The sequence below is a fragment of the Myxocyprinus asiaticus genome, chromosome 1 (assembly GCF_019703515.2).
Source record: "Myxocyprinus asiaticus isolate MX2 ecotype Aquarium Trade chromosome 1, UBuf_Myxa_2, whole genome shotgun sequence".
NCBI classification, from domain to species: Eukaryota; Metazoa; Chordata; class Actinopteri; order Cypriniformes; family Catostomidae; genus Myxocyprinus; species Myxocyprinus asiaticus.
The window spans coordinates 30,587,244-30,613,734 of record NC_059344.1 but is presented as its reverse complement, the minus strand read 5'-3'; the positions used below and the strand labels follow the sequence as shown (position 1 = coordinate 30,613,734).

The 26,491-nt window shown below is 38.6% G+C and overlaps 1 protein-coding gene across 4 annotated transcripts; it reads right to left on the bottom strand.

Moving 5' to 3' along the window:
• Positions 1-1,003: 1,003 nt before the first annotated feature.
• LOC127443835 (zinc transporter ZIP13-like) lies at positions 1,004-23,953 on the bottom strand. 4 transcript variants are annotated; one of them, XM_051702795.1, is made up of 12 exons: positions 23,859-23,923; positions 22,806-22,872; positions 21,348-21,716; positions 15,582-15,689; positions 13,654-13,787; positions 11,501-11,629; positions 11,154-11,243; positions 4,787-4,837; positions 4,425-4,557; positions 3,905-4,004; positions 2,264-2,345; positions 1,004-2,133 (listed from the first exon to the last, which is right to left on the bottom strand). In XM_051702795.1, the coding sequence occupies exons 1-11, from the start codon at positions 23,901-23,903 to the stop codon at positions 2,270-2,272; spliced, it is 1,302 nt and encodes a 433-aa protein (XP_051558755.1). In that variant the 5' UTR covers positions 23,904-23,923; the 3' UTR covers positions 1,004-2,133; positions 2,264-2,269. The 4 variants fall into 4 exon arrangements, with proteins under 4 accessions (XP_051558755.1, XP_051558746.1, XP_051558763.1 ...); XM_051702786.1 differs by having other exon boundaries at positions 1,004-2,345; XM_051702803.1 differs by having other exon boundaries at positions 1,004-2,345; positions 11,501-11,584.
• Between the last annotated feature and the right edge of the window lie 2,538 nt (positions 23,954-26,491).

The window sequence follows — 26,491 nt, the reverse complement described above, 5'->3', positions numbered from 1 at the left end:
CCTTGTGAAGATGGAGGAAACAGGTAGACAAGTATCTATATCCACAGTAAAACAAGTCCTGTATCAACATAACCTGAAAGGCTGCTCAGCAAAGAAGCCACTGCTCCAAAACCGCCATAAAAAAGCCAGACTACAGTTTGCAAGTTCACATGGGGACACAGGAGAAATGTCCTCTGGTCTAATGAAACAAAAATGTAACTGTTTGGCCATAATGACCATTGTTATGTTTGGAGGAAAAAGGGTAAGACTTGCAAGCAGAACAACACTATCCCAACCGTGAAGCATGGAGGTGGCAGCATCATGTTGTGGGGGTGCTTTGCTGCAGGAGGGACTGGTGCACTTCACAAAATAGATGGCATCATAAGGAAGAAAAATTGTGTGGATATATTGAAGCAACATCTCAGACATCAGCCAGGAAATTAAAGTTTGGTCGCAAATGGGTCTTCCAAATGGACAATGACCCCAAGCATACCTCCAAATTTGTAGCAAAATGGCTTAAGGACAACAAAGTCAAGGTATTGGAGTGGCCATCACAAAGCCCTGACCTCAATCTGATTATTTGTGGGCAGAACTGAAAAGCATGTGTGAGCAAGGAGGCCTACAATCCTGACTCAGTTACACCAGTTCTGGCTGGAGGAATGAGCAAAAATTCCAGCAACTTATTGTGAGAAGCTTGTGGAAGGTTACCCAAAACATTTGACCCAAGTAAAACAATTCAAAGGCAATGCTACCAAATACTAACCAAGTGTATGTAAACTTTTAACCCACTGGGAATGTGATGAAAGAAATAAAAGCTGAAATAAATCATTCTCTCTACTATTATTCTGACATTTCACATTCTTAAAATAATGATCCTAACTGACAGGGAATGTTTTCTATGATTAAATGTCAGGAATTGTGAAAAACTGAGTTTAAATGTATTTGGCTAAGGTGTATGTAAACCTCTGACTTCAACTGTATATTCAGACAAACAACAGACTTAATGATAAATTCAGACTTTTAAATCAAACATTAAAATTTTTATTTCAACTATAACAATGGGAGGACTTTATAGTCTTAAAAAGTTAGACATTTATGGTTAACAGAATAAATATATATAATCTCTATTAAAATATTTACATTCCAGCAAGACTGCTCTGACCTGCCAATTGACGAATTCAGAACATTCTTTTCATTTCATGTACAAAACTGTTTTTGAAATGGCACCAAAGTCAGTTTAGAAAAAGAACTGTCTGCTTATGAATCCACTCATCTTTTTTGGGGAGATCTAATCTGAATCACTCAAGACTAAATTGCAATGATAGAACCACAATGAACTCAAGGGTTAGATCAATGTAGTGGTTATCAAGACATAACCAATAACAAAAAGACTAAATACTGTAGGAAAAGAAACAACAGCATAATTTATAAGACATGGTTGAATAATACAAGAAAATAAAGCCTGTTAAGTGTTCACTGATGTATGTGCAAAAAAATATGCAGTCATCTAAAAACCTTAGTGTTCTAGCTTGAGGAAATCAAGTATTATATCTTGCCCAGATTCAGAACGGCTTACACATGCGAGGCAATAATCTTCTTTAATGATGGTGACCAGTAAAATCTGATTATGTACATATATGTAGCCTGTGTATTGTGATATTACCTCTGTGTACCTCTTATTACAGGATTAAGTGTTCTCAATTAATGGTTTAAAATAGCATGTGTAAGCTGCACATTAATATGATATGTAATCCAAGCAAATGACACATATTTAGATGTGACCTACTGACAGTGTAGAGGCTTCTGTCTGATTTTCAAAACAATTTTGCCAACTGTAACAAGTTCTTTATATTGAGCATAAGTCAACCATACAAAGAATGTAAACACACACACATACAATAGCAGCAACAAGCAAATATGTTTGAGCAACCGTTGTTATTGCCATTGTAACACCGTTGATATTTGAGCACCTTTTGTACAAACCTGGTTTCCCTTATATTGGAGCATGTGCCTGTAAGGCCTCATGGGTTCAGTCTAAATTTCATCGGAACAACGCAGATGATTCAAGGCGTGTGAAGGACAAGACCAAACATACACAGATTCACTCTTCTGATTTTCAAGGCTGTTTCTTTCATTAATCTTCCCTCACATGGTCTTTGGGGTGACAAAAATACATGTACTTATTTAAAGCTTAAACAATGGAGTGAATTGTCCACATATCCTACAGAAAGCTAGATGGCACTGTAATTCTGAATGAATGTCTCTCAATAAAAGCAGTGCTTGCCTGTGGCTAGTCAATAATGATAGAGAGGAGAGCCATGACTGCTATTCCACAAAATAACAGCAGAACCTGCAGAAAGGAGTTCCTGTGGGAACATTGGACACAATTATGGACATCATGTTGATCTAATATGTAAAATTATGAGGTTAATTTACATGTAACATTATGAAAGAAAACTTACAAGGGTAACCCAAAGTAGAAAAAAAGAAAAGAAAAATGGTTGTACTAGAGCATGGGTATTCAACCATTTTCAGGCCAAGGACCCCTGTGTGGGTAGAGAGACGGAGCCGGGACCCCCGTTACATATTGTATAACATTGTGCGCTGCGCTTTATGCCTATAAAAACGTGTATGGTGCTACAGTACCATATTATTGTATGTACATGATGTTTACATTGCAAAGCCATTGAAATAATCATTAAATGATGCCCTGCTGAAAAGAGCATCTAAAATTAGCATAAGCTGGTTGGCTGGTTTTAGCTGGTCGCCCAGCCTGGTCATACAGTAGCTGGTCAGGCTGGTTTTAAAGGGGTTTTGAACACTTTTTTAGCTCGTCAGGCTGGTCATGCTGATCTTAGCTGGAGGGTGGTCTTAGTTGGTCAGGCTGGTCTTAGCTGGTCAGCCTGGCCAAGATGGTTTAAGCTGGGAGGCTAGCTGGTCTCCCAGCCTGACCAGCTAAAAAGTGTTCAAACCCCCTCTGAAACCAGCTAACTGACCAGCCTGGCTAGGCTGGGTGACCAGCTAAAACAAGCCAACCAGCTTAGGCTGGTTTTAGCTGGTCTTTTCAGCAGGGATCTGCAACAATTTTGCATGAAGTGACATTTTTAATTTCCACTGTTAATCCCTGTGCCAAACCTCCTCAAGAAAGAAAGAAAAAAACAGACAGATAGACAGACAAACAGAAAGAAAGAAAAACAGACAGACCCTGTCCACGCAGAATAAAACAACTTTTATAAGGTTACTAAAATGGAGTGTTCATCTCATGAGAGTGATACATTTTATACATATTTTTCATAATTACTGTTCATTTCATTGAGTAAAAATCTGTAATGAGGAAAACAACAAGTCACCGTCTTGTATGTGTGGAACGTTAAGGACCGTGTATGCCAGCTTGATAATCTCAGCAGAATATATATTTACACCAGGCAAGTACGCTATTTTTCTGAAAGCAAAAAGCAACTAATAATAATAAAAATAAAAAAACTGTAGGCTGTCATCTGCTCAACCGCACAGCGCGACCAACGCAAAAGCAGATGTGTTTTACTCACGCGACCCTCCACTGTAGCACTGCTGAACCTGATGTGTGTCGCGCATTGAGCGGCTCATGATGAGCAGTTGTCGTGTGAAGGGTTTGTCCGGGCTGCGCACTTCTACTGACTAGCACTGTTTAGTCACACTTTAAGATTTGGCATGCAGCTGCGAAGGACTTCAACATGTGGATAGACTAAAATTCATACTTCTCTCTCTCGCTGTCGCTCACGTGCGAGTGAGTGATTATTACAAATGTCAATGGTGGATCAAGCAATAATTTGCGAACCCCCTGTTGAAGACCCCTGTACTAGAGTATCAAGTACTGCAACATTTAATGGTTAAGTGTACTGTGCAATGTTAGTGTTCAGGAGTGACACATTGGGGGACACATTACCTTAGATTGGTCTCTTCTAACAGATCAGGTACCACATTGACCAAGGCAATGTAGAGAAAGCCACCTGAGGTGAAGGGCAGGATCCAGGTAGTGGCATTCTCTATTGAGAGGGATGAGCAGAATGAATAGAGAAGAATACATTTGATAAGGTACTCACAACAGGGCTCAATATGGATTTTTTTGTTCAGATTTTTAATTGCCTTGGAAACATTAACTGGGCTACAACAAAATATTACTTTTCTTTTTTTTTTTAGCAACAACTTTATGTAACAAAAATAGTTATATTTTTATATTGTTTACTTTTAAACATTGTTTACTTGAATTTTTTTTAATTAATTTGCAAAAATAGCTGAACATTTTACAGTCAAACACATTTGCTAGAAAAAAAGTGGCACTGGCGCAAAACGTTAGTAATTTTTTTTTTTTCCAACCCATTCTACCTAATGCTTCCAAGGTTTATTCATGAAAAAGGAAAAGCCCAAAAATATAGTCTGAGTCAAAGATGACTGTGGTATCTTACCTGCCCCATGTTGTGACTGGGAGCAAAGAGCAAAGCAAGCACCCAGGACTCCTCCCAGTGCTGTAGAAAGTTGCAAACGGGCAGCTTTCCAATGATCAAATCCTGCTCGCAGTAGAATAGCAAAATCTCCCACCTTCCATAAAGACAGAAGTGAAGTATGTGTGCACAGCAACAGGAAGTAGTACAATGCTTTTTAAAGTACACAAGATGCACAATTTCTGTTAGGAGAAGATTCGACAGCTAGTAAACCTGCAAATCTTTGAATGAGTAAGGAATCATTTAATCAGTCTAGTTTAGTATAACTTGAATAAATTATCTACTCGTAACTCAAAAGCACTTGAGGAAGAGAATGAGAAACATACCTCATGAGGGATTTCATGAAACAGAATAGCGAGTGTTGTTAAGAAACCAACCTGTCAAGGGAGGGTAAAGTCATTTATTGCAAATTACTGTAAACGTCTCAGTCTGAATATACTAACATTTTAGTACACCTCTGTTTACTATAATCTATGGTAGGGCAGTGAGACCATATTATGTTTCATAATCCAGACAATGTTTCACTTGGTCCATATGTTTAACTGAAATGTCAACAGAAGCTACAGGACAGGTAGAGAAAACAGTAAAATGGCACAAATCACTACTAATACTCTACCTTGCAATTCTGCAGCCAAATATGCATATCCAGGCCAGTGAGATATTGTGTATAAGTGTGATTGTATGCGTAAGCATGGTGGTTTCTATTGCATCCAGTCCATTTCCTCTCAAACTCCCACCCCACGCATGTTGGGAGCCTTATGCTTCTCCACCTGGGCTTCAACTTCAGAAACCCATATAAATACTGCTGCACTACAAATATAATGACACATCACTAGATCTCTTTTAGCAATGGAATTCTTACTATGTGGAATAACATTGAGGTGTTTTAAGTTTAACACCTAAAAGTTGCCAAATAATTTGTTTGCACTTACACAAACTCCTATACGTGACAAAAAAAAAAAAAAAAATTGTGTTGTGGGGCACTTAATTTAAATAAAGGAGAAAAGACAACATAATCAGAGTTTGTCAGCTTGAACCAGTCTGGCCATTCTCTGTTGACCTCTCTCATCAACAAGGTGTTTTCGTCCACAGAACTGCTGCTCACTGGAAGTTTTTGAGACTGCTGTACGTGAAAATCCCATGAAATCAGTAGTTACAGAAATACTCAAACCAGCCTGTCTGGCACCAATCAATCAGTCCATGGTTGAAATCACTGAGATCACTTTTTTTCCCCATTCTGATGGTTGATGTTAACATTAACTGAAGCTCCTGACCCATATCAGTTTGATTTTATGCACTGCAGCCAAATGATTGGCTGATTAGGTAATCCAATTTATAAGTAGGTGTACAGGTGTTCCTAATAAAGTGGTCACTGAGTAAATATACACAGTATATTATATATACACACATTTTTGGCAAAAGCGCAGTGCAGAAAATCATGCAGATACGAGTCAGGAGCTTCAGTTAATGTTCACATCAACCATCAGAATGGGAAAAAATGTGATCTCAGAGATTTTGACCATGGCATGATTGTTGGTGCCAGACGGGCTGGTTTGAACATTTCTGTAATTGCTGATCTCCTGGGATTTTCACGCACAACAGTCTCTCGAATTTACTCAGAATAGTGCCAAAAACAAAAAAACATCCAGTGAGTGGCAGTTCTGTGGACGGAAATGCCTTGTTGATGAGAGGTCAACAGAGAATGGCCAGACTGGTTCGAACTGACAAAGTCTACGGGAACTCGGATAACCGCTCTGTACAACTGTGGTGAGAATAATAGTTTGGCACTGTTTTGGTGGCACGAGGGGGACCTACACAATATTAGGCAGGTGGTTTTAATATTTTGGCTGATCGGTGTGTGTGTGTGTGTGTATATATATATTTCCCCCCTCCCCCCCCACACAGGCGGCCAAAAGTTTGTAATAATGTACAGATTTTGCTCTTATGTAAAGAAATTGGTACTTTTATTCACCAAAGTGGTATTCAACTGATCACATTGTATAGTCAGGACATTAATAACGTAATAACGATAATAACGTGAAAAACTGCAATTTGAAAAGAATGTTCAGAACTTCTTAAACTTCAAAGAGTTCTCAATCCTCCACGTGGAGTAATGACAGCTTTGCAGATCATTGGCGTTCTAGCTGTCAGTTTGTCCAGATACTCAGGTGACATTTCACCCCATGCTTCCTGTAGCACTTGCCATAGATGTGGCTGTCTTGTCGGGCACTTCTCACGCACCTTACAGTCTAGCTGATCCCACAAAATCTCAATGGGGTTAAGATCCATAACACACTTTTCCAATTATCTGTTGTCCAATGTCTGTGTTTCTTTGCCCTCTAACCTTTTCTTTTTGTTTTTCTGTTTCAAAAGTGGCTTTTTCTTTGCAATTCTTCCCATAAGGCCTGCACCCCTGAGTCTTCTCTTTACTGTTGTACATGAAACTGGTGTTGAGCGGGTAGAATTCAATGAAGCTGTCAGCTGAGGACATGTGAGGCGTCTATTTCTCAAACTAGAGACTCTGATGTACTTATCCTCTTGTTTAGTTGTACATCTGGTCTTCCACATCTCTTTCTGTCCTTGTCAGAGCCAGTTGTCCTTTGTCTTTGAAGACTGTAGTGTACACCTTTGTATGAAATCTTCAGTTTTTTGGCAATTTCACGCATTGTATAGCTTTCATTCCTCAAAACAATGATTGACTGACAAGTTTCTAGAGGAAGCTGTTTTTTTTTTTTTTTATCATTTTTGACCTAATATTGATCTTAAGACATGCCAGTCTATTGCATACTGTGGCAACTCAAAAACAAACACAAAGACAATGTTAAGCTTCATTTAATGAGCCAAACAGCTTTCAACTGTGTTTGATATAATTGTAAGTGATTTTCTAGTACCAAATTAGCAATTTAGCATGATTACTCAAGGATAAGGTGTTGGAGTGATGGCTGCTGGAAATGGGGCCTGTCTAGATTTGAGCAAAAATGACTTTTTTCAAATAGTGATGGTGCTGTTTTTTACATCAGTAATGTCCTGAATATACTTTGTGACCAGTTGAATGCCACTTTGGTGAATGAAAGTACCAATTTCCATCCGAAACAGCAAAATCTGAACATTATTCCAAACTTCTGGCCGCCACTGTGTATATATACAGGTGCATCTCAATAAATTAGAATGTCGTGGAAAAGTTCATTTATTTCAGTAATTCAACTCAAATTGTGAAACTCGTGTATTAAATAAATTCAATGCACACAGACTGAAGTAGTTTAAGTCTTTGGTTCTTTTAATTGTGATGATTTTGGCTCACATTTAACAAAAACCCACCAATTCACTATCTCAAAAAATTAGAATACATCATAAGACCAATAAAAAAAACATTTTTAGTGAATTGTTGGCCTTCTGGAAAGTATGTTCATTTACTGTATATGTACTCAGTACTTGGTAGGGGCTCCTTTTGCTTTAATTACTGCCTCAATTCGGCGTGGCATGGAGGTGATCAGTTTGTGGCACTGCTGAGGTGGTATGGAAGCCCAGGTTTCTTTGACAGTGGCCTTCAGCTCATCTGCATTTTTTGGTCTCTTGTTTCTCATTTTCCTTTTGACAATACCCCATAGATTCTCTATGGGGTTCAGGTCTGGTGAGTTTGCTGGCCAGTCAAGCACACCAACACCATGGTCATTTAACCAACTTTTGGTGCTTTTGGCAGTGTGGGCAGGCGCCAAATCCTGCTGGAAAATGAAATCAGCTTCTTTAAAAAGCTGGTCAGCAGAAGGAAGCCTGAAGTGCTCCAAAATTTCTTGGTAAACGGGTGCAGTGACTTTGGTTTTCAAAAAACACAATGGACCAACACCAGCAGATGACATTGCACCCCAAATCATCACAGACTGTGGAAACTTAACACTGGACTTCAAGCAACTTGGGCTATGAGCTTCTCCACCCTTCCTCCAGACTCTAGGACCTTGGTTTCCAAATGAAATACAAAACTTGCTCTCTGAAAAGAGGACTTTTGACCACTGGGCAACAGTCCAGTTCTTCTTCTCCTTAGCCCAGGTAAGACGCCTCTGACGTTGTCTGTGGTTCAGGAGTGGCTTAACAAGAGGAATACGACAACTGTAGCCAAATTCCTTGACATGTCTGTGTGTGGTGGCTCTTGATGCCTTGACCCCAGCCTCAGTCCATTCCTTGTGAAGTTCACCCAAATTCTTGAATCGATTTTGCTTGACAATCCTCATAAGGCTGCGGTTCTCTCAGTTGGTTGTGCATCTTTTTCTTCCACACTTTTTCCTTCCACTCAACTTTCTGTTAACATGCTTGGATACACCACTCTGTGAACAGCCAGCTTCTTTGGCAATGAATGTTTGTGGCTTACCCTCCTTGTGAAGGGTGTCAGTGATTGTCTTCTGGACAACTGTCAGATCAGCAGTCTTCCCCATGATTGTGTAGCCTAGTGAACCAAACTGAGAGACCATTTTGAAGGCTCAGGAAACCTTTGCAGGTATTTTGAGTTGATTAGCTGATTGGCATGTCACCATATTCTAATTTTTTGAGATAGTGAATTGGTGGGTTTGTTAAATGTGAGCCAAAATCATCACAATTAAAAGAACCAAAGACTTAAACTACTTCAGTTTGTGTGCATTGAATTTATTTAATACACGAGTTTCACAATTTGAGTTGAATTACTGAAATAAATGAACTTTTCCACGACATTCTAATTTATTGAGATGCACCTGTATATATATAATTTATATACACACACACACACACACACACACACACACATATATATATATACATATATATATAGTGGCATGCAAAATTTGGGCACCCCTGTTCAAAATTTCTGTTGCTGTGAATAGTTAAGTGAGTAGAAGATGAACTAATCTCCAAAAGCCATAAAGTTAAAGATGAAACATTCTTTTCAACATTTTAAGCAATATTAGTGTATTATTTTTATTATTTTTACAAATTTAGAGTGAAAAAAGGAAAGGAGCACCATGCAAAAGTTCGAGCACCCCAAGAGATTTGAGCTCTCAGATAACTTTTACCAAGGTCTCAGAGACCTTAATTAGCTTGTTAGGGCTATGGCTTGTTCACAATCATTGTTTGGAAAGGCCAGGTGATGCAAATTTCAAAGCTTTATACATACTCTGACTCCTCAAATCTTGTCCCAACAATCAGCTGCCATGGGCTCCTCCAAGCAGCTGCCTAGCACTCTGAAAATTAAAATAATTGATGCCCACAATGCAGGAGAAGGTTATAAGAAGATAGCAAAGCATTTTCAGGTAGCCGTTTCCTCAGTTCATAATGTAATTAAGAAATGGCAGTTAACAGGAACGGTGGAGTTCAAATTGAGGTCTGGAAGACCAAGAAAAGTTTCAGAGAGAACCCCTCGTAGGATTGCTAGGAAGGCAAAATCAAAACCCCTGTTTGACTGCAAAAGACCTTAAGGAAGATTTAGCAGACTCTGGAGTAGTAGTGCACTGTTCTACTGTGCAGAGACACCTGCACAAATATGGCGTTCATGGAAGAGTCATGAGAAGAAAACCTTTCCTGCATTCTCACCACAAATTTCAGCGTCAGAAGTTTGCAAATGAACATCTAAACAAGCCTGATGCATTTTGGAAACAGTTCTGTGGACTGATGAAGTTAAAATATAACTTTTTGGCCACAATAAGCAAAGGTATCTTTGGAGAAAAAAGGGTGCAGAATTTCATGAAAAGAGCACCTCTCCACCTGTTAAGCACAGGGGTGGATCGATCATGCTTTGGGTTTGTGTTGCAGCTAGCGGCATGGGGAACATTTCACTGGTAGAAGGAAGAATGGATTAAATTAAATACCAGCGAATTCTGGAAGCAAACATCACACCATCTGTAAAAAAGCTGAAGATGAAAAGAGGATGGCTTCTACAACAGGATTAATGATCCTAAACACACCTCAAAATCCACAATGGACGACCTCAAGAGGTGCAAGCTGAAGGTTTTGCCATGGCCCTCACAGTCCCCCGACCTAAACATCATCGAAAATCTGTGGATAGACCTCAAAAGAGCAAAGCATGCAAGACGGCCCAAGAATCTCACAGAACTAGAAGCCTTTTGCAAGGAAGAATGGGCAAAAAACAAAAATTGAAAGACACTTAGCTGTCTACAAAAAGCTTTTACAAGCTGTGATAATTTGCCAGGGGGTGTTACTAAGTACTGACCATGCAGGGTGACCAAACTTTTGCTTCAGGCCTTTTTCCTTTTTTGTTATTTTGAAACTGTAAAAGATGAATATAAAAAAAGTAAAATTGCTTAAAATATTAAAGAAATGTGTCATCTTTAACTTTAAGCCTTTTGGAAATCAGGCGATCTTTTGCTCACTTAGCTATTCACAGCAACAGAAATTTTGATCAGGGGTGCCCAAACTTTTGCATACCACTGTATATATATATATATATATATATATATATATATATATATATATATATATATATATATATACACACACACACACACACACACACACACATACATACATATATATATATATATATATATATATATATATGTGTGTGTGTGTATGTGTGTGTGTGTGTGTGTGTGTGTGTGTGTGTGTGTACACACACACACACACACACACACACACAGTGTATATATTCACTCTGTAGCAGTACAACATTAAGGCTGAATCATTTGAGGAACGACCTTTGCTTGCGCTTACCTTTCGGCTAACTAGGAAGCTTCCAGCCACTGCCAGGCCATGAGTAAAGTTATCAATGCAGTTAGCGAGAAGGTTTAGATAACCACTTGTCTGAAGAAGAAAAAATAATGCATAGAAATGGGGGAAACAAAGTAAAATAAAAGATCTTTGAAATCCACTTTTATTGAATTAGATCCTACTCATTGCCGTTTCCATCTTAGATTACAAATGTTAAAATTGCATGCTTGTTCGCATTGAAATTAAGAATGTTGTGTCCCAGATTAAAACGTACTTGTCTCTAATGATCACAGAGACCTTCTACTGTGCACGTCTAAACATTGGCATGATTAGTGCATGCTCCATCTTACCTTTATTTTCTTTAGCTCTGCGTAAGGGCTGATGTCAGTCTTTGGCTTGCAGTCAGAGTTGTTATTTGAGCAGATGCCATTTGTCTGTGGGGACACAGAAACCTCGCTGCTTAGATCTGTACAAGAGGACTGGGAGTCAAGGAGAAGAACACAGTAAATAAACAATCCTAACAAATATGGGTACATTACATAGCACAGATACAAGAGCCACAGATACCCCCAGATGTTGACTGTTAAATCTCACTGACATTTAGTCTGTTGGAATCTTCAATATGCCACAAATGTGGTTTGTAGACATTGTTGAAAATATTCATTATTCTTCATTCCTTGAGAGCAAACGGTCTCACTCCTCAGCAGACAAATATGCAAAGTTATAGTTCACCCAAAAATGAAAATTCTCTCATTTCTTCACCCTCATGCCATCTCAGATGTGCAAGACCTTTTTTCTTCAGCAGAACACAAAGATTTTTAGAAGAATATCTCAGCTCTGTGGGTCCTCACAATGCAAGTAAATGGGTACCAAAATGTTGAAGCTTCAAAAAGCACATAAAGGCAGCATTAAATAATCCATACGACTCCAGTGCTTAAATCATCAGAAGTGATACGATAGGTGTTGGAGTAAAACAGATCAATATTTAAAGTCCTTTTTTTTTTTTTTACTATAAATTCTCCTCCCTGCCCAGTAGGTGGCAATATGCATGAAGAATGCGAATTGCCAAAAACAGAAGGAGAAAGTGAAAGTATAGATTGGTAGTAAAAAAGGACTTAATTACTGACCTGTTTCTTACCCACTCCTATAACATCACTTCTGAAGACATGGATTTAACCACTGGAGTCTTATGGATAACTTTTATGATACCTTTATGCATACTTTGGAGCTTCAAAATTTTGGACACATTCACTTGCATTGTATGCACCTACAGAGCTGAAATATTTTTCTAAATATCTTCGTTTTTGGGTGAAATGTTTGATTGTCTGAAATAACAGAACTAGACGTTTCCCTGTTCTATTCCACAGACTGTAAGGTCTCTCAGCTGTGGTTTGTGTGCACCTTGGCTGACTTCTGTGGCCTGTCTGTCTGCAGATGGAATGCTGGTGGCAGCTGCTTCCTGCTATATACTATTTATAGCTACCTAAACAGAGCTGAGGTTATTAATCATACTCCCAGGTCTCCTACAGGCAATGCAAAAGACACAGACATAGGTGCTCACAAGCTTGCATTTTCCTCAGAATTGAGTTTGACAAGTGGAACAAGGTGCTGAGTGTGAGAGACTTGGACTGCATTATACTGAAAGGGGCCCAAAATACTGGGGTTTAGAGTTCCTCTTGAATGTCAGGTAAGCTTCTGTGGGAATTTGAATAGTGAGAGATTCGTAGTGTTTTGTATATGCGTCTGACAAACAGTGTTTCAAGCTGTGTGACTTGTGTGCCTTCACAACATTTCAATTATTCAGTCAAGACCATTTCCTCTGTGTGTGTGTGTGTGTGTTCACCAAAACATCCTTTTTTTAATCTACAGGTTTGAACAATAATAAAACCACCTGGTGACAGCTAATGTTGGCTAGAATTAGAGCTGTGAGGAAGCTCAGACTCATGCTTGTCCTTTAGAGAAAAAATTTAATAGTTGTGACTTTTTGCAGCTGAAAACTTAAAAGCGGTCATGACACGAAGAATCAAATTTTCCATAATGTTTTGACATGAGACGTAACTACTATTAAAAACCACTACGTTTCAGGACTCAACTTCCTCCTTGCTGCAAAAAGAGCATTTGACAGTGTGGCTGTATAATGACAAAATAACAGTCTGTGATTCTGTTGAGTGAATAATTGTACTATATACAGCATCACTTTGGCTCCACCATGAGGTTCAGAGATGCAGTGTTCCACTCAAGTGGGATGATATGCACTCATACATGACATTAAAAGTGCTGAAATAAGAAATATATGCCAATATTACAGTTTAAACTGCATTAAAGGCTAAAAAGTAGCTGAATGAGCTGAAGATGGAGGGGTTATGAAATGTATGGACTTTGATTAAACCAACTGTACCAATGAGATCCCTAATAACATGGTTGAGTTTGTCACATTCATGATATGCAATATCACCTGTGCCTTACAGTGTAGGCAGAGGGCAAAAGCACTTTCAAAACTTACTTTGGTTCTTTGGTGGACAGCTTTGCTTTCTGAATTGCTGTCTTCATCAGGGAACATCTTCTCCAAGATCAGAAAGGACAGCAGACCCCCGATCACCCACAAACCCTGCATATGGTAGTGTCTGTGGGACCCATCTATCCAGCATTCAAAACCAAACAAGCAGACACAGAAAAAAAAAAAAAAAAAAAAGAGGATTTTGCTTTTTCTAATATAAAAAGCAATATAAAAAGTGAAAAAAAAAAAAAAACCTAGCTAAGCGTGGACTTAAAAATAATGTACCGACCAATCTACCTTGGCAAAGGTATAATAGTTAAACAAGGTGCCCTACCCAAGCATTTTTCCTTTTCCAAATCTTAATACATCTTGAGAAGTACATGCTTTAGACTAAACTATTTGTCAGTCCTCGTTTTCAAATGAACGCGTATAACATCAATAGGAAGACCCACTTTTGCTCCAAGGTGAATTAATGTTACCATCTGGGCCTCGTTTCCCAAAAGCATTATAAGTTGATCGTAGAAACGATAGTAAAAATCATCTTAGAATTACGAGCTGTTTCCCACAAGCATAGTAACTTTAGTACTTGAAAATGGTAGTAGCTTTATGAGCATCGTAAGGACATAAACTTATGCAGACACCTGCAAGACAAATTGCAAAATTACACTTCATACAATGTAATAGTTCATTTTGAGATTGTAACACTTTATGCATTAGTATACAATGCGACCATGATACTTTTTGTTTATTTATATTTAAATAGAATTATATAGGTCTACTTATATCAAATTGCCTTTCATAGGCCTATTTTCATTATCTAATATAAAATAATATATGACTACATAACTTTAAATAAAAGGTATAAAATAGATAAATGAAATAAAATGGATGATAAAATTAAGCATAAATCAGTAACTTACACAGATTTGTGTGCAGGACCACGTAGCTTAGTTGGTACAAGTTGACACATGATTGTATAACAACAAACTCAGAGGGAATTAAGATGTTAAATTTAAGGGAAGATTGTCTATCTTGGCTCAAGGTCGGTGTCGAACGCAGTGTTGCACTGCACTGATGTCACTGGTATTTGGGAGCAGATCTCCGCTTGGTCAGTGAATGCATGTGCATGTACTCTCGGTAAGTGCTTCCATTCCATGTTCCATCATCCTATTGTGCACTAGTCTTCAATGACCTTGCAGCTTGCACTTCGACCCATATGAATTTGTGTTAAATGAAACATTCCAAACGCACATACAGTATGATGAACAAAGCAGTGATTGTGTAAAAATAAAAAAATAAAAATAGATTGTCCTACACAAAATAATTACAAAACTTTGTATTACGCACTTAATTACTTAAGTGTATTACTTGAAACATTTCCCGGCGAGGTAATTCCATGTATTTATAAAGTAAAGTAACTCGCCAAGCTATAATAAAATTACAATGATGAGCGAAACTATATGATCACATTTCGCACTCACACTGGGACAGCGACTCTTAAAAAGCACTAAAAGTGTGTTGTTGTGAATTGCAGCTATGGGAAATGCACGTGATAAAAGGAAAGAACATTGTAACTTTGCACGTAGAAAATGCTCATAAGAGCCAAGATCAAATGTTATAGAGAAAAGCAGCCATGTTCAGTTACACTTTTGTTATCAACTGTAACTGCCATCAAATGAGGCTTCTCTTTTTTTAGTTGCCCTACAGTTTCTCAACGTATCTTCTGTTTCACTCACAAATACTTTGGATTACAGAAGAAAAATAGCTTGTAAACTGTTGTCATGGTGACTTTAATTCACTCAATCTGACAAGTTTCCTTCAACATGTTTGACAGAGACTGAACAAGCATAGATGAACTGCAAAATCACACACATACACAGATTATGAATAATGCATGAATAGCAGCACGTTATATATAACGTGAGATATCTCACCAGGACTGCAAGTGTAAGCCCAGGCTTCAGGCAGGAGGTGGAGGAACACGTCGCCTAGCAGACCACCAATAGCAAAACTCAGCAGCATCTTCAGCTTTTGACACCCAGCTGTAAACAGAGCAAGAGCATTAGCATAAGTTCACAGATGAACAAGATCATGCTTGACATGCAACATTTGGAAGATTTTGTGTTGAGCAAATTGTGCAAATGCATCAGATGTAGAAACCTCCATATAGCTGAAATATGAATCCTCTTTTTAGCAGGTCATTGTTTTGCATTAATCCCAGTTTCTCAAGCTTCGTGGCTTTAACAAGAGAATTTTGCAACCATAAAGTGCTACGTTAAGTTTGTGGTAAATGTAAGAGCACTAAAATATCTAGTACTGTCATATTGTTCACCACTGCTTTGAAAAGCATGAGTCTGAGCCTCAGTGGGACAGGACACACTTTAACTGACCATAATTCCAGCTAACAGTCTAACTCTCCTGCCCACGGTGCCCTACACTGGTAGGTTAAAGCAGATATCCTCTTAAGCCAGTCAACTTCCTGGCTGGGATCCACTGCCAGACTCTGATCAATTTCTGCATGACTGATATCATTCCAGACAAAAGTTTCTGTGAGCAGCACTGTCCTCTGCAAAGGTCTTTAGAGAGCGACCTGTGAACCATATAATTTTAGTGCACACTTTTCCAATGCAATTCTGTTGGTTCTTGAACATCCACTACACAAAGAATTATTTAGACAAGTCATGACATGTGGAGATGAAGATATGATTGCTCAACAAATTCTTTCATAGGTCAAACATGCTCACACAGAGAGAAAACTAAGCATTTTGTTGTTATTTGAGGCTATTCTCTCTACAAGATTCCTTTATCATATCAAATACTTAAACACAGTGGACAATCAAGTTCATGTTTATCTTTGTCATTTAAACAGAATTTGTTGTTGCAATTAACAAATAAAATGACCAATATCATCTCTCACTTATTCATGTTTCCATTATGTATAAGAAAACTGAGCAAATGCATAAGTCGTGCTTAGCATGGACTCCTGCATTTTATGCCAATGGCCCTCGTGTCTCCTATGTACATCAAAAACTTTAGATTCTAGCACAGTTAAGTTAAAGGAATAGTTCACCCAAAAATGAAAATTCTCTAATTACACCATGTAACACAATTTTTGTTCCTGGGTATTAAGTGATATTTCCTAATTGCTTATACCTCAAATGTATAGAAAATGGCTATTATTCCCCCACAAAATTTTGCTTTTGTGAAACAAATTGTTCATAAGGCCCAATCTGATGTGCAGTGGTGGCATCAGCACCTTCCGGGGGTCCACCAGTGGCTCCCACTTGACGTTGTTCCTCCCCACAGAGAACTTGGTCCGCTGTGGCCAGTCCTGCCTGTTGTAGTGCGCCTTGGTGTCCCTGCTGTCCCAAAGGCAAAGATAGCAGGGAAACTTGGTAAAACCGCCTTGGAGACCCATCAGGAATGCCACCATTTTGAAGTCTCCTATGACCTCCCAGCCGTACTCATTATACTTCAAGGCATCCAGCAAGGTCTTGATGCTGTTGTAATCCTCTTTTAGGTTCACTGAGTGAGCCAGGGGAAGAGACGGGTACTTGTTACCATTATGGAGCAGCACGGCTTTGAGGCTCCTGGATGAGCTGTCAATGAAGAGGCGCCACTCATTCTGGTTACAGGCGATTCCAATTGCCTCGAACAGACTGGTCACATTGTGGCAGAAGCAGAGCCCATCTTGACGGGTGAAGAAGCTGGAAAAAGGTTGGTGACGCTTCCTCTGATCTGCAACTTGCACACTTTCATCCAACAAGTTCCACTGCTTGAGTCTAGACGTCAAAAGCTCGGCAATGGACTTGGTGAGACCAAGATCTCTAATCAAGTCGTTGAGGTCTTTTTGGTTGGGGTAGTATGGGTTTCTCTCCTCAGCGCCACCTCTGAAATCCCTCAAAGTCCATATCCTTGATGCTCATCTTGATAAATTCAAGGAGAACATGGGAGTGTACTTGGAGGAGCAAGGCGAGCGCTTCCATCAGGATATACTGGACTTTGAACGCCGCTACCAAGGACAGTATAACGAGAACATGATGGGAGACTACATTTGGGGGCTGATTCATTAAAGTGATTTACAGTATATTCGTAAATCTTGAAAAACTACTCACTTCTAAATCTTTTGTAGTCATTTTTGTATTACTTTAGTATAAATACATGTTAATTTGGATTCATATGTTGTTTTTTTCTGACTTTGTGAACAAAAAGACACAAATTCGCCCGTTTTCTCATTGGAAATGTGTGTGAAATCTCAGAACACAAAGCGCATTTTATAAAAAGTTAACTTTCACCACTTGTTTTTCTGAACATGTGAAAGGATAAATATGTGATAGTCTTTATGTAGACTCAGAATTTATGTTTGAGTAGTACCCTCATACCGTCAGTATTAGTTTCAATGTTTTTTACTGTTATTTATCAAATATTTTTTCCCCTCATGTTAATAAATGCATATTGTTCATTTAATTTTTCCACAAAATGAAAGCATAGTTTGTTGAAGTTATCTTATTTTGAAACCATTCTTGGTAACCTTTTTCAATAAAATGAAATACACACTCAGAGCACTTTTTTAGGAACACTATGATCCTAATAAAGTGCTAGACGTGGTCTTCTGCTGTTGAAGCCCATCCGCCTCAAGGTTAGACGTGTTGTGCATTGAGATGCTATTCTGCTCACTACAATTGTACAGAGTGGTTATCTGAATTACCATAGACTTTGTCAGCTCGAACCAGTCAGGGCTGCGTTTCCCAAAAGCATAATTGAAAATGCCCATCCCTACTTTAAATGTGCTTTATCTGTGCCTGGGAAATTACTCTAAAAAGTTGGAAAGACATTGCAACAGGAGAACTGGGCAAAAGTGGTAAAGGGACAGTCCCACTGAGAACTTGAGCTTGAAGTAAAAGCATATGGTGCCCCAACAGCCCGCCTTAACCCTGTGCGACCCCGTGGCCTCATGCAAGGACTCGCTATTTTGAATTTGCTATGTCCAACGCATAATTTAAATTAATTTAAACCCATTGCATACTGTTCAGGACACTCTAAGGAGTCATTTAAGGGTTAAACTTCTGACGCACTGAGTCACGTGACCAAACACCATGGCATCGACTTCCGTGAACTGCATCTATGGGCACAGCGCCAACAAAAGTGCCTCTGGTAAGAAACCTGTTTGGTTGTTTGTTTATTAACTTTTAATGCCATGTCAGCATAAGCACAGAGTAAACAATACATATATATCATTTACAAAACTATATAAGACATCTGAGATTAATACAAGATAAAAATTTGAAAATACATTCAGGCGATACCTTTCTAAATATTTCCATTAAGTATGTCTCTAAATAAAATCGTTATCTGATAGTTTCAAAGTCGTTACAATTCAGTAGGATGTGTTTGATAGTCAAAGGGGTTTGACAGGGAAGGCATAATGGGGGATCTTCACCAATCAGCAAAAACCTGTGCGTGAGTCTTGAATGACCCAGACGGCACCTAGTGAACAACTTGATCATGCCTAGACTTGAAGTTTGAAGAGAATACCTGTTTGGTTGTAAAGAGTAGCATCTCTAGTTACGTTTGATATGTTGCTTTAAATATTTATCTCATTTTTCACGCTTTGGCGCGCTGATAAACATGAAGTACTCGGATGAGTGCAGTGGAGCAGTTTTATGACAGATGTTTCAAAAACATGTTCGTTATTTTGGATAACTTTCACAGTAACAAATCTGTAGGTCATTTTGTTTCATTTGAATATAAATTTTTATATATTTTATCATCATTGTACAATATGGTTCTGTTCATTAACATTACTAAATGCATTCCTATATATTTACTGTGCATTTTCACATTGGGAATAGATGTATTCAGGCTTTATATGGAGTTAGGATGAAAATAAGGTGCATTTCGAACTGTTCCGAGACCAGTGCTGACAGACAGCACACTGGAGGTTAAGTCATTCACTAAATAGGGAGCAAGGGAGCAAGAGTGCATCCTATAGCTTTCTATGCACCAAGTGCATTTACTCCTAAAATCCAACCAAAAGTTCAGTTTCAGGCTGCGGTTGATGTTTGGACCACTCAACATGTTTGGCAGACATGGGACAATGATAATCAGTACATAGATTCAGAATTTTATAATGCAAAATTTTATTTTAACATGGTTGGCAGTGATTTGATGATGCTGGCCATGACTTTGAATTATTAATTCAGCTTTATAGAAAATCAGCTGTAATGTCTATAACGTCTCAAAAACATGAATAACCAACACTCCTTGACACATGAACTATTTGATTAAAAAAAAATTGACTTTATATAGCTTGGTATTACTTAAAGTGCACCTATCATGGTTTTTAAACGTGCCTAATTTTGTTTTAAAGGTCTCAAACAATAGATTTACATGCATCCAAGGTCAAAATACACTTTAATTTGCTCATAATTTAAATTGCAGCATTACCTTTTTTTTCCCCAGTGTCTCAAATGACTCATTCAATGATCCATTCTAAAGGATTCATTCTAAACTCCTTTCAGAGAGCCTACTCTGCTCTGATTGGTCAGATGTCCCAGTCTGTAGTGATTGGTCTACCGCTTGCAGCGTGTGTCGGAAAGGAAACGCCCACTACTATATCCCAGTTTCAGCTCTGTCTGAAAAAATGTGTTTTACCTTACCAATTTGAGCCCGAGTCTGACAGTGATACATCGGAAGATCAACCCGAACCACCATCGCAAGCACGATGAGAACTGGACATTTCTCAGTGGTAAGTTTATATGTAGTTTGACAATAACATGAGTTAGTCGGTTAGCAGAGACTAACAGCTAACAGGCTAACAGCCTGCACTGGCTGTACATGTAAACAAACCAGAGGCGGGTTTTTTGTTACCAAATTACATAGGTTAGTACAGGAAGTAAGTCTGGAATTACTAACAACTCGTTTCAGGTGTTCAGGATCGGTTCTTTCTTTTGGGAGTCAATAACTCCATATTTCATGCACTTCTATTTTTGAAACTTTGCAGAGTTTTTTACATTCACAAACAGCTATATAACACACTACATGAAAGGTAATATTTGAAAAACCATAATAGGTGCTCTTTAATTTCACAACTTAGTCCTGCTGTCCCATTTTTTATTTTATTATTTTTTTTGATTGTTTATTAGGTGCTACTAGTTACAAATCCAAAACGGAAATGGAAAATGTGCACAGCAGTCACACAGGGGTCTCAGGAGGATATAGTAACCAGACAGCTGTACAAAGACCTGCATTTATCTCCAAGCAGGTTCTCTTCAGCTTGTATGAATAAACACATGTCTGCTTGTCACATTAGGCCTGATGTGTGACCAGAAGAGAACATTTCAACAATCATCTCAGATTTTCCATTCTGCTCACATGCCATCCCCTCAAAAAAAATGTGTTTGTTTCTGGAGCAATCCAGTCATGGATGACCTACAAGGGGACTGCCAAAAAAGACTAACAGTATTTCCCCCACTTCTAAAGAACAAAGAAAAGACAAAGACTGATCCCTGTCTATTAGCCCATACTATGACACTACCATGAATAGGAGTATGATTCACTGTATTTGTATCAGATTTCATCGTAACACAATGCTACTTGTACCTAGTATTGTTAGAGTTTAACCTGATCCTAGACCAACTGTTACAAAACAAGTAGGGTCACACTACAACCACAAGTATGCCAGGACAAGTGTGACTTACCCTCAGTTTTCAAGGTTGTCCCAGCTTCAATGGGTATCACTAAGAGTGGAAATACACCACTGAGCCCGATGGCAAACGATCCAACGAGGGAGCAGAACCAAACATCTATGTTGTCTATGGAGAACAGCTCATCAAGGTACCAGAGGTCTAGAAGGTCCTTAGCGCTCCATGGGCCTCGCCCTGCAGCTGCAGTCTTTGCCTGGGCTACAGCAGTCTGAGCCATCATCTTCCCACCAAAGGATGAGGTGGAGGTGACAGCCAGTAGGGCGGCGCCAACAACGAGCATGGCAAATACCCAAATGGGCCTCTCATGTCTGGCACTCATCAGCCCAGACCTCCACCAAGAACTTGGGAGGAACATGTAGGGTGCTGCAAGGAAGAAAGGTGCCTTCAAACAAAATTTCATGAGGTTGAAAGATTAGCTGAGCCATTAATTTGAATAAGGTTTGGTACTTGGTACTACCTGCTCAAAACCAAAACGGACCAGTGGTTCTCAACCGTTTTACTCTAAAGCCCCCCAATTGTCCAAGACAACATAAGAAGGCCCTTAACCCCCAGAAACTTGGTTTGTCAATAAATTAAAATACTTAATCCTGATTAATTTCATTATTATGGAAGTTTCAGGAACTTTCAACTTATATGGTGTAGGCTTAGGATACTCTTGATTTTAGCCATTTTCAGCATTTTAATTCAGTTTGATCATTTTAGTAATTTTAATATAACCTATTTTATATATTATTTTAGGTCATCTCGCCGCCACCTTAGAAGTTTGCTAAGGGCCCCGGACCCCTGGTTAAGAACCAATGGTTGAGACTAGGGATGTGTACGAGTAATTGATTAATCAAGTACCTGTTCAGCTTTAAATATTCGACTAGTAAAACACTAATATTGCAGTTTGAATTTCCTTTGTGCCTTTGCCTGCTGTGGGCAACAATGAAACTGCTTCTCTCACCTAAATCTTGCATTGATTGAAGCTGTGGCTGCATGGCATTGTTAAAGTAATAGTTCATCCAAACAGACAATTCTGTCATTATTTAAAGCGAGTGTATTGCTTCAGAAGACTTGAAATGGTTGTTTCTATGTGTGAGAGCAAATGTTTTAGTGTGATTTTTTCATCTAGATGTTGTCTATGGATTAGAGCTGGGCAATATGGCCAAATATATATATATATATATATAAATTCATTTGATATTGATATTTATCAAGATATCCAATAAATGTATATAGCTAAATTTCTATATTGTTTTATCGCCCAGCCCTAGTGTTATTTTTTAAAATGAGAAAAACAGGTTCAATGGTTAAAAGTTGAACTTAAATTCTAAATTTCAAGTAATCGATTGCTTGTTGTTGTTTTAACTACAAACTTATTGAAAATGTCCATCCCTAGTTAAGACCACATAATAATCATACATTCAGACAGACCAAGGCTATGTCAGTCACTGCATACACAACACATACCTATTAGCTCTTCAGTGCCAACACAGGGGACATCTTTTCCATTGAAATGGAAAGATGATAGCTTGTTCTAACAAATAACACACAAGAGTCACACAATCTGTTCCAAGGCCTAATAATTAGGCCAAATCAGTACAGCTGTATCAGCGAGGCTCTTGCAGCTCGTCTTCATAGATCAACTAAACCTTACAAAAATCTAGAGTTCTGGCAAATTTCCTGCAAATTAGACACTCATTATTTTCATATGAAAATGAGCTTGCGATTTGCCGCAAATTATTGCCATAAGTTTGCAGCTCTTCACTGGTAGTGGTGAACCTGCAGCAAACCTTTGTCAACAATAGACAATTTGCTGCTTCTGGCAAACACTTATCTGGCAAACCTGTTGCAACAATAAAGAGTTTGCCGCACAGCTCATTTCCATGTGAAAATAATGAGTGGCAAATTTGTAGCAAGTTTGCCACACGGGGTTGCCAGAACTTTCAACCTTTTTTAAACGAAGACTTGAATAAAAAGAGGGAACATTGTCTTTATTGCACATACGCAAATAATACAACACAGTAAACAGTTACTTCGATTATTAGCCTATTTGTCATTTAAACGCTAACTATTAAAACGAACTTTATTAGTTTGCGTTTTAATGATTTCCAAGTGAATAGAAGTGTCTGTTACAAACGAATAAAAATGTAGTACAATCAGAAATTGGCATACAATCGCAGTCTGTGGGACGTGCATGTTTGAGCAGAGATGAGGGAGCGGTGAGTTTCCTGACAAATTCCAGACCGCAGGGCTTTAAAAGTACAGATTCACTCCTGCCCTGCCACGTTTCATAATTAACACACTGCTGCAAAATAAAATGTTTCATTTATGTGTGACTTTACATACAATGCGTATACGATAGAAACTCACAAAAGCCTGCAAAACACTACGTCGTTGCATCAATGTTTTCTTTAAAAACAGAGCTGCAAGAAAACTGCCTCTATACAAAGTTGCTTGCCTTGACAAAATCAGCGCCAAACGAAGAAATACAGCGATAAACGTAAAACTATTTTGTCTTACCCTGCTGAAATTCCTCCAGTTTTCACTCCGGCTTGACCCTGCCATCCAGGCGCTACTGATTTCAGTTGAGGAGCCGAAGCACTGCAGCAGACGACTTCTTCTTCTTTGGGCTTTAATGACAGCTTGCTTCCTAAATGTTGCACGTCTGCCATCTTCTGGAGTTATTTAACTCCTGTATTGTCCAGTATGTCATATTTTCCTCATCAATCCTGTTCTTATTAGGAAGCTGCTCAAGCATCTTCTGCCTTGTCCACTCCAACCACACTCCAGTATACTCTTTACTTCTGTTCCTGTTAGTCCTAATCATTTCATTTCTTCCATCATGTCCTTTCTCTCTACTTCATATTTCCTCCAACTAACAAGCACATGCTCTACTGTTTCTGATACCTGACAATGGTCACAAAAGCTTCCCTATAATGTGAAGTGTACTATTCAGATTACTGTGTCCTATTCTCAACCTAGTCATGGTTGTCTCCTCTTTTCTATTTCCTCCCTTTTCACAGTACAACTCTATTTTGAGTTGTCTTCCTTTTCTCTCCCGATCCCACTGCTGCTGCCACTTTTTAATGATTTATTTCCATACAATGCCCTTTCCTTCTGATTTTGAGAGACTAATACTTGTGTCTATGTTTTCTTTTTTGACAGACTGTTTGGCTAGTTTGTCCACTCTTTCATTACCCATAATGCCTGTATGAGCGAGAACCCAAATGTATATGACCTCAGTACCTTGTTTCCTTATTCTTGAGTGTATTGACATTATTTCGTAAAGTAAATCCTGATGATTACTGGCCATACCTGGCATGAGACTGCACAGGGCAGAGGCTTAATCACTACAGACTAGGACTTTGTTTGTTTTGTTTTGCTCAACCCATTCTAAAGCCATCAAGATGGCATATAACACAACAGTATATACACTTAGGCAGTTTGAGGTCCATCTGCATTTCTCACTTCTCTAGCTAGGAACTACAACTGCAGAGCCTGTGTTTCCTGTTATTGGATCCTTCTATCCATCTGTAAAAAACCTGTACATAGTCCCAACCCCATCAGGCCTTCAGAATTTCCACAGAATCCCTCAACAGTGCAAATGAATGGGCTAAAGTCAGATTGTCAGATTCATCAGCCAATCAGATTGATTTATTTGTTCTTGGTGGGTGTGATCTTTAGGATATGTCCCATTCGAGGCCTTCTAGCTGGCCTTGAGTGACGCAATCACGCTTTAAATGATGTACGTAATTTGAAAGCGAAGAGCGCGAGATCGTCATCACTGCCGCTATCACCACTGAGAAAGAGATCCTTATAGATTTAAAAACACGAGATGTTCTGCATGACCATGTGATTGCTTAATTTATTAAACAGGAAATAAGGGCTGATTTTCACTTCAAGCAAATTGGTATGTGCTTTTTTCATTGTTATAGCAACATCAGGAGTTTTTTAAGTGTAAATTAGGCTGCTTGAGCATTCAGTGTCGGATCAAGTTTTGAAAAGTAGTGCTGCGTTCCATTCAACACGGAAAGTCGGATTTTACAACTTCCTACTAGGAAAAGTGCAAATGGAATGCATCTTTAAGTCAGAATTACAACTTGTAGGCTCATGCATAAATTCTCAACTCCGATTTCGCCGAGATACAGAGGCATGAGTCACACAAACATGTCGACACTCAGGGAGATATACAAAGTAAGTGATAAACATTCACTTTATTAAGTAATACTGAATCGATAAATGAGTTTGTTTCCACATTACATGATATTAAAGCTCGTTTAACAAACGCCTGCAGAAACAGTTGTATAAAACATTATTATCTCTTTTGATAATCGTACACCTGAAGCACAAATGCTAGCGCTGCAGCATTGTTTATCAGTTGGGTTGCTAGGAGACATCTCTAATAAGAGTCAAACCCCTGCTAAGCTAACGGGAGCGTTGCAGTTCCGAATATCGGGGAATGGAATGCATTTATGGTCGGAGATATCAAATAGGAATATCCCACATCCAACTTGTATGGAACGCAGCATAACCGTGTACCCTGACGAAACAAAATTTATTGCAAGCAACATTTAAATCACAAATATTATTAAATAGTTTGTTCCAGGTATTATAGATACCTCCTTGGTAGATTCATATGAAAAATTATTATTTTTGACGTTCATTTCACAAAACAGTCATGCTGCAGTTAAAATTAGGCTTGCTTGAGCATTAAGTGTCATTTCAAGTTCTGACTTTCGTGCGTGGACGTGTTTTTAAAATGTCAGTTGTTATTATTAGTTGACTGCCACGTAATGTATGATGGGCATACGGCATCTTATTCATTGTGAAACTGTGTTTTCTTAATGGCACGAATCACACTGGAGGCCTAGACTTAAAATGCACGGCCCGCGGCTGCATATATATATATATTTCAGTGATTCAGCATCAGCTCCCCATTTCACTCCTGCAAGACATCTCATAATATTTATCACTTTTTTACACTTATCCTCCACATTTCTAATATGCATCTCTCCATGTTAATCTCGAGTCAAAATGCACTCCCAAGAAACGAAAACTTTCAACTCTTTCTGAGTTACTTCCATATAATTTCAAATTATTACCTTCCCTGGGTTTCTTTCTTTTGAAAAGCATCAATTTGGTTTTCTTCACTG

Excerpts from the sequence above, each read along its gene's own strand:
- LOC127443835 (XM_051702786.1), bottom strand. The coding sequence starts at position 23,903 with ATGGCAGGGTCAAGCCGGAGTGAAAACTGGAGGAATTTCAGCAGG. Across the intron at positions 21,717-22,805 it reads TGGCACTGAAGAGCTAATAG|CACCCTACATGTTCCTCCCA; the intron begins GTATGTGTTGTG and ends TCTTCCTTGCAG. Across the intron at positions 2,346-3,904 it reads TTAGAAGAGACCAATCTAAG|GAACTCCTTTCTGCAGGTTC; the intron begins GTAATGTGTCCC and ends ATGTTCCCACAG.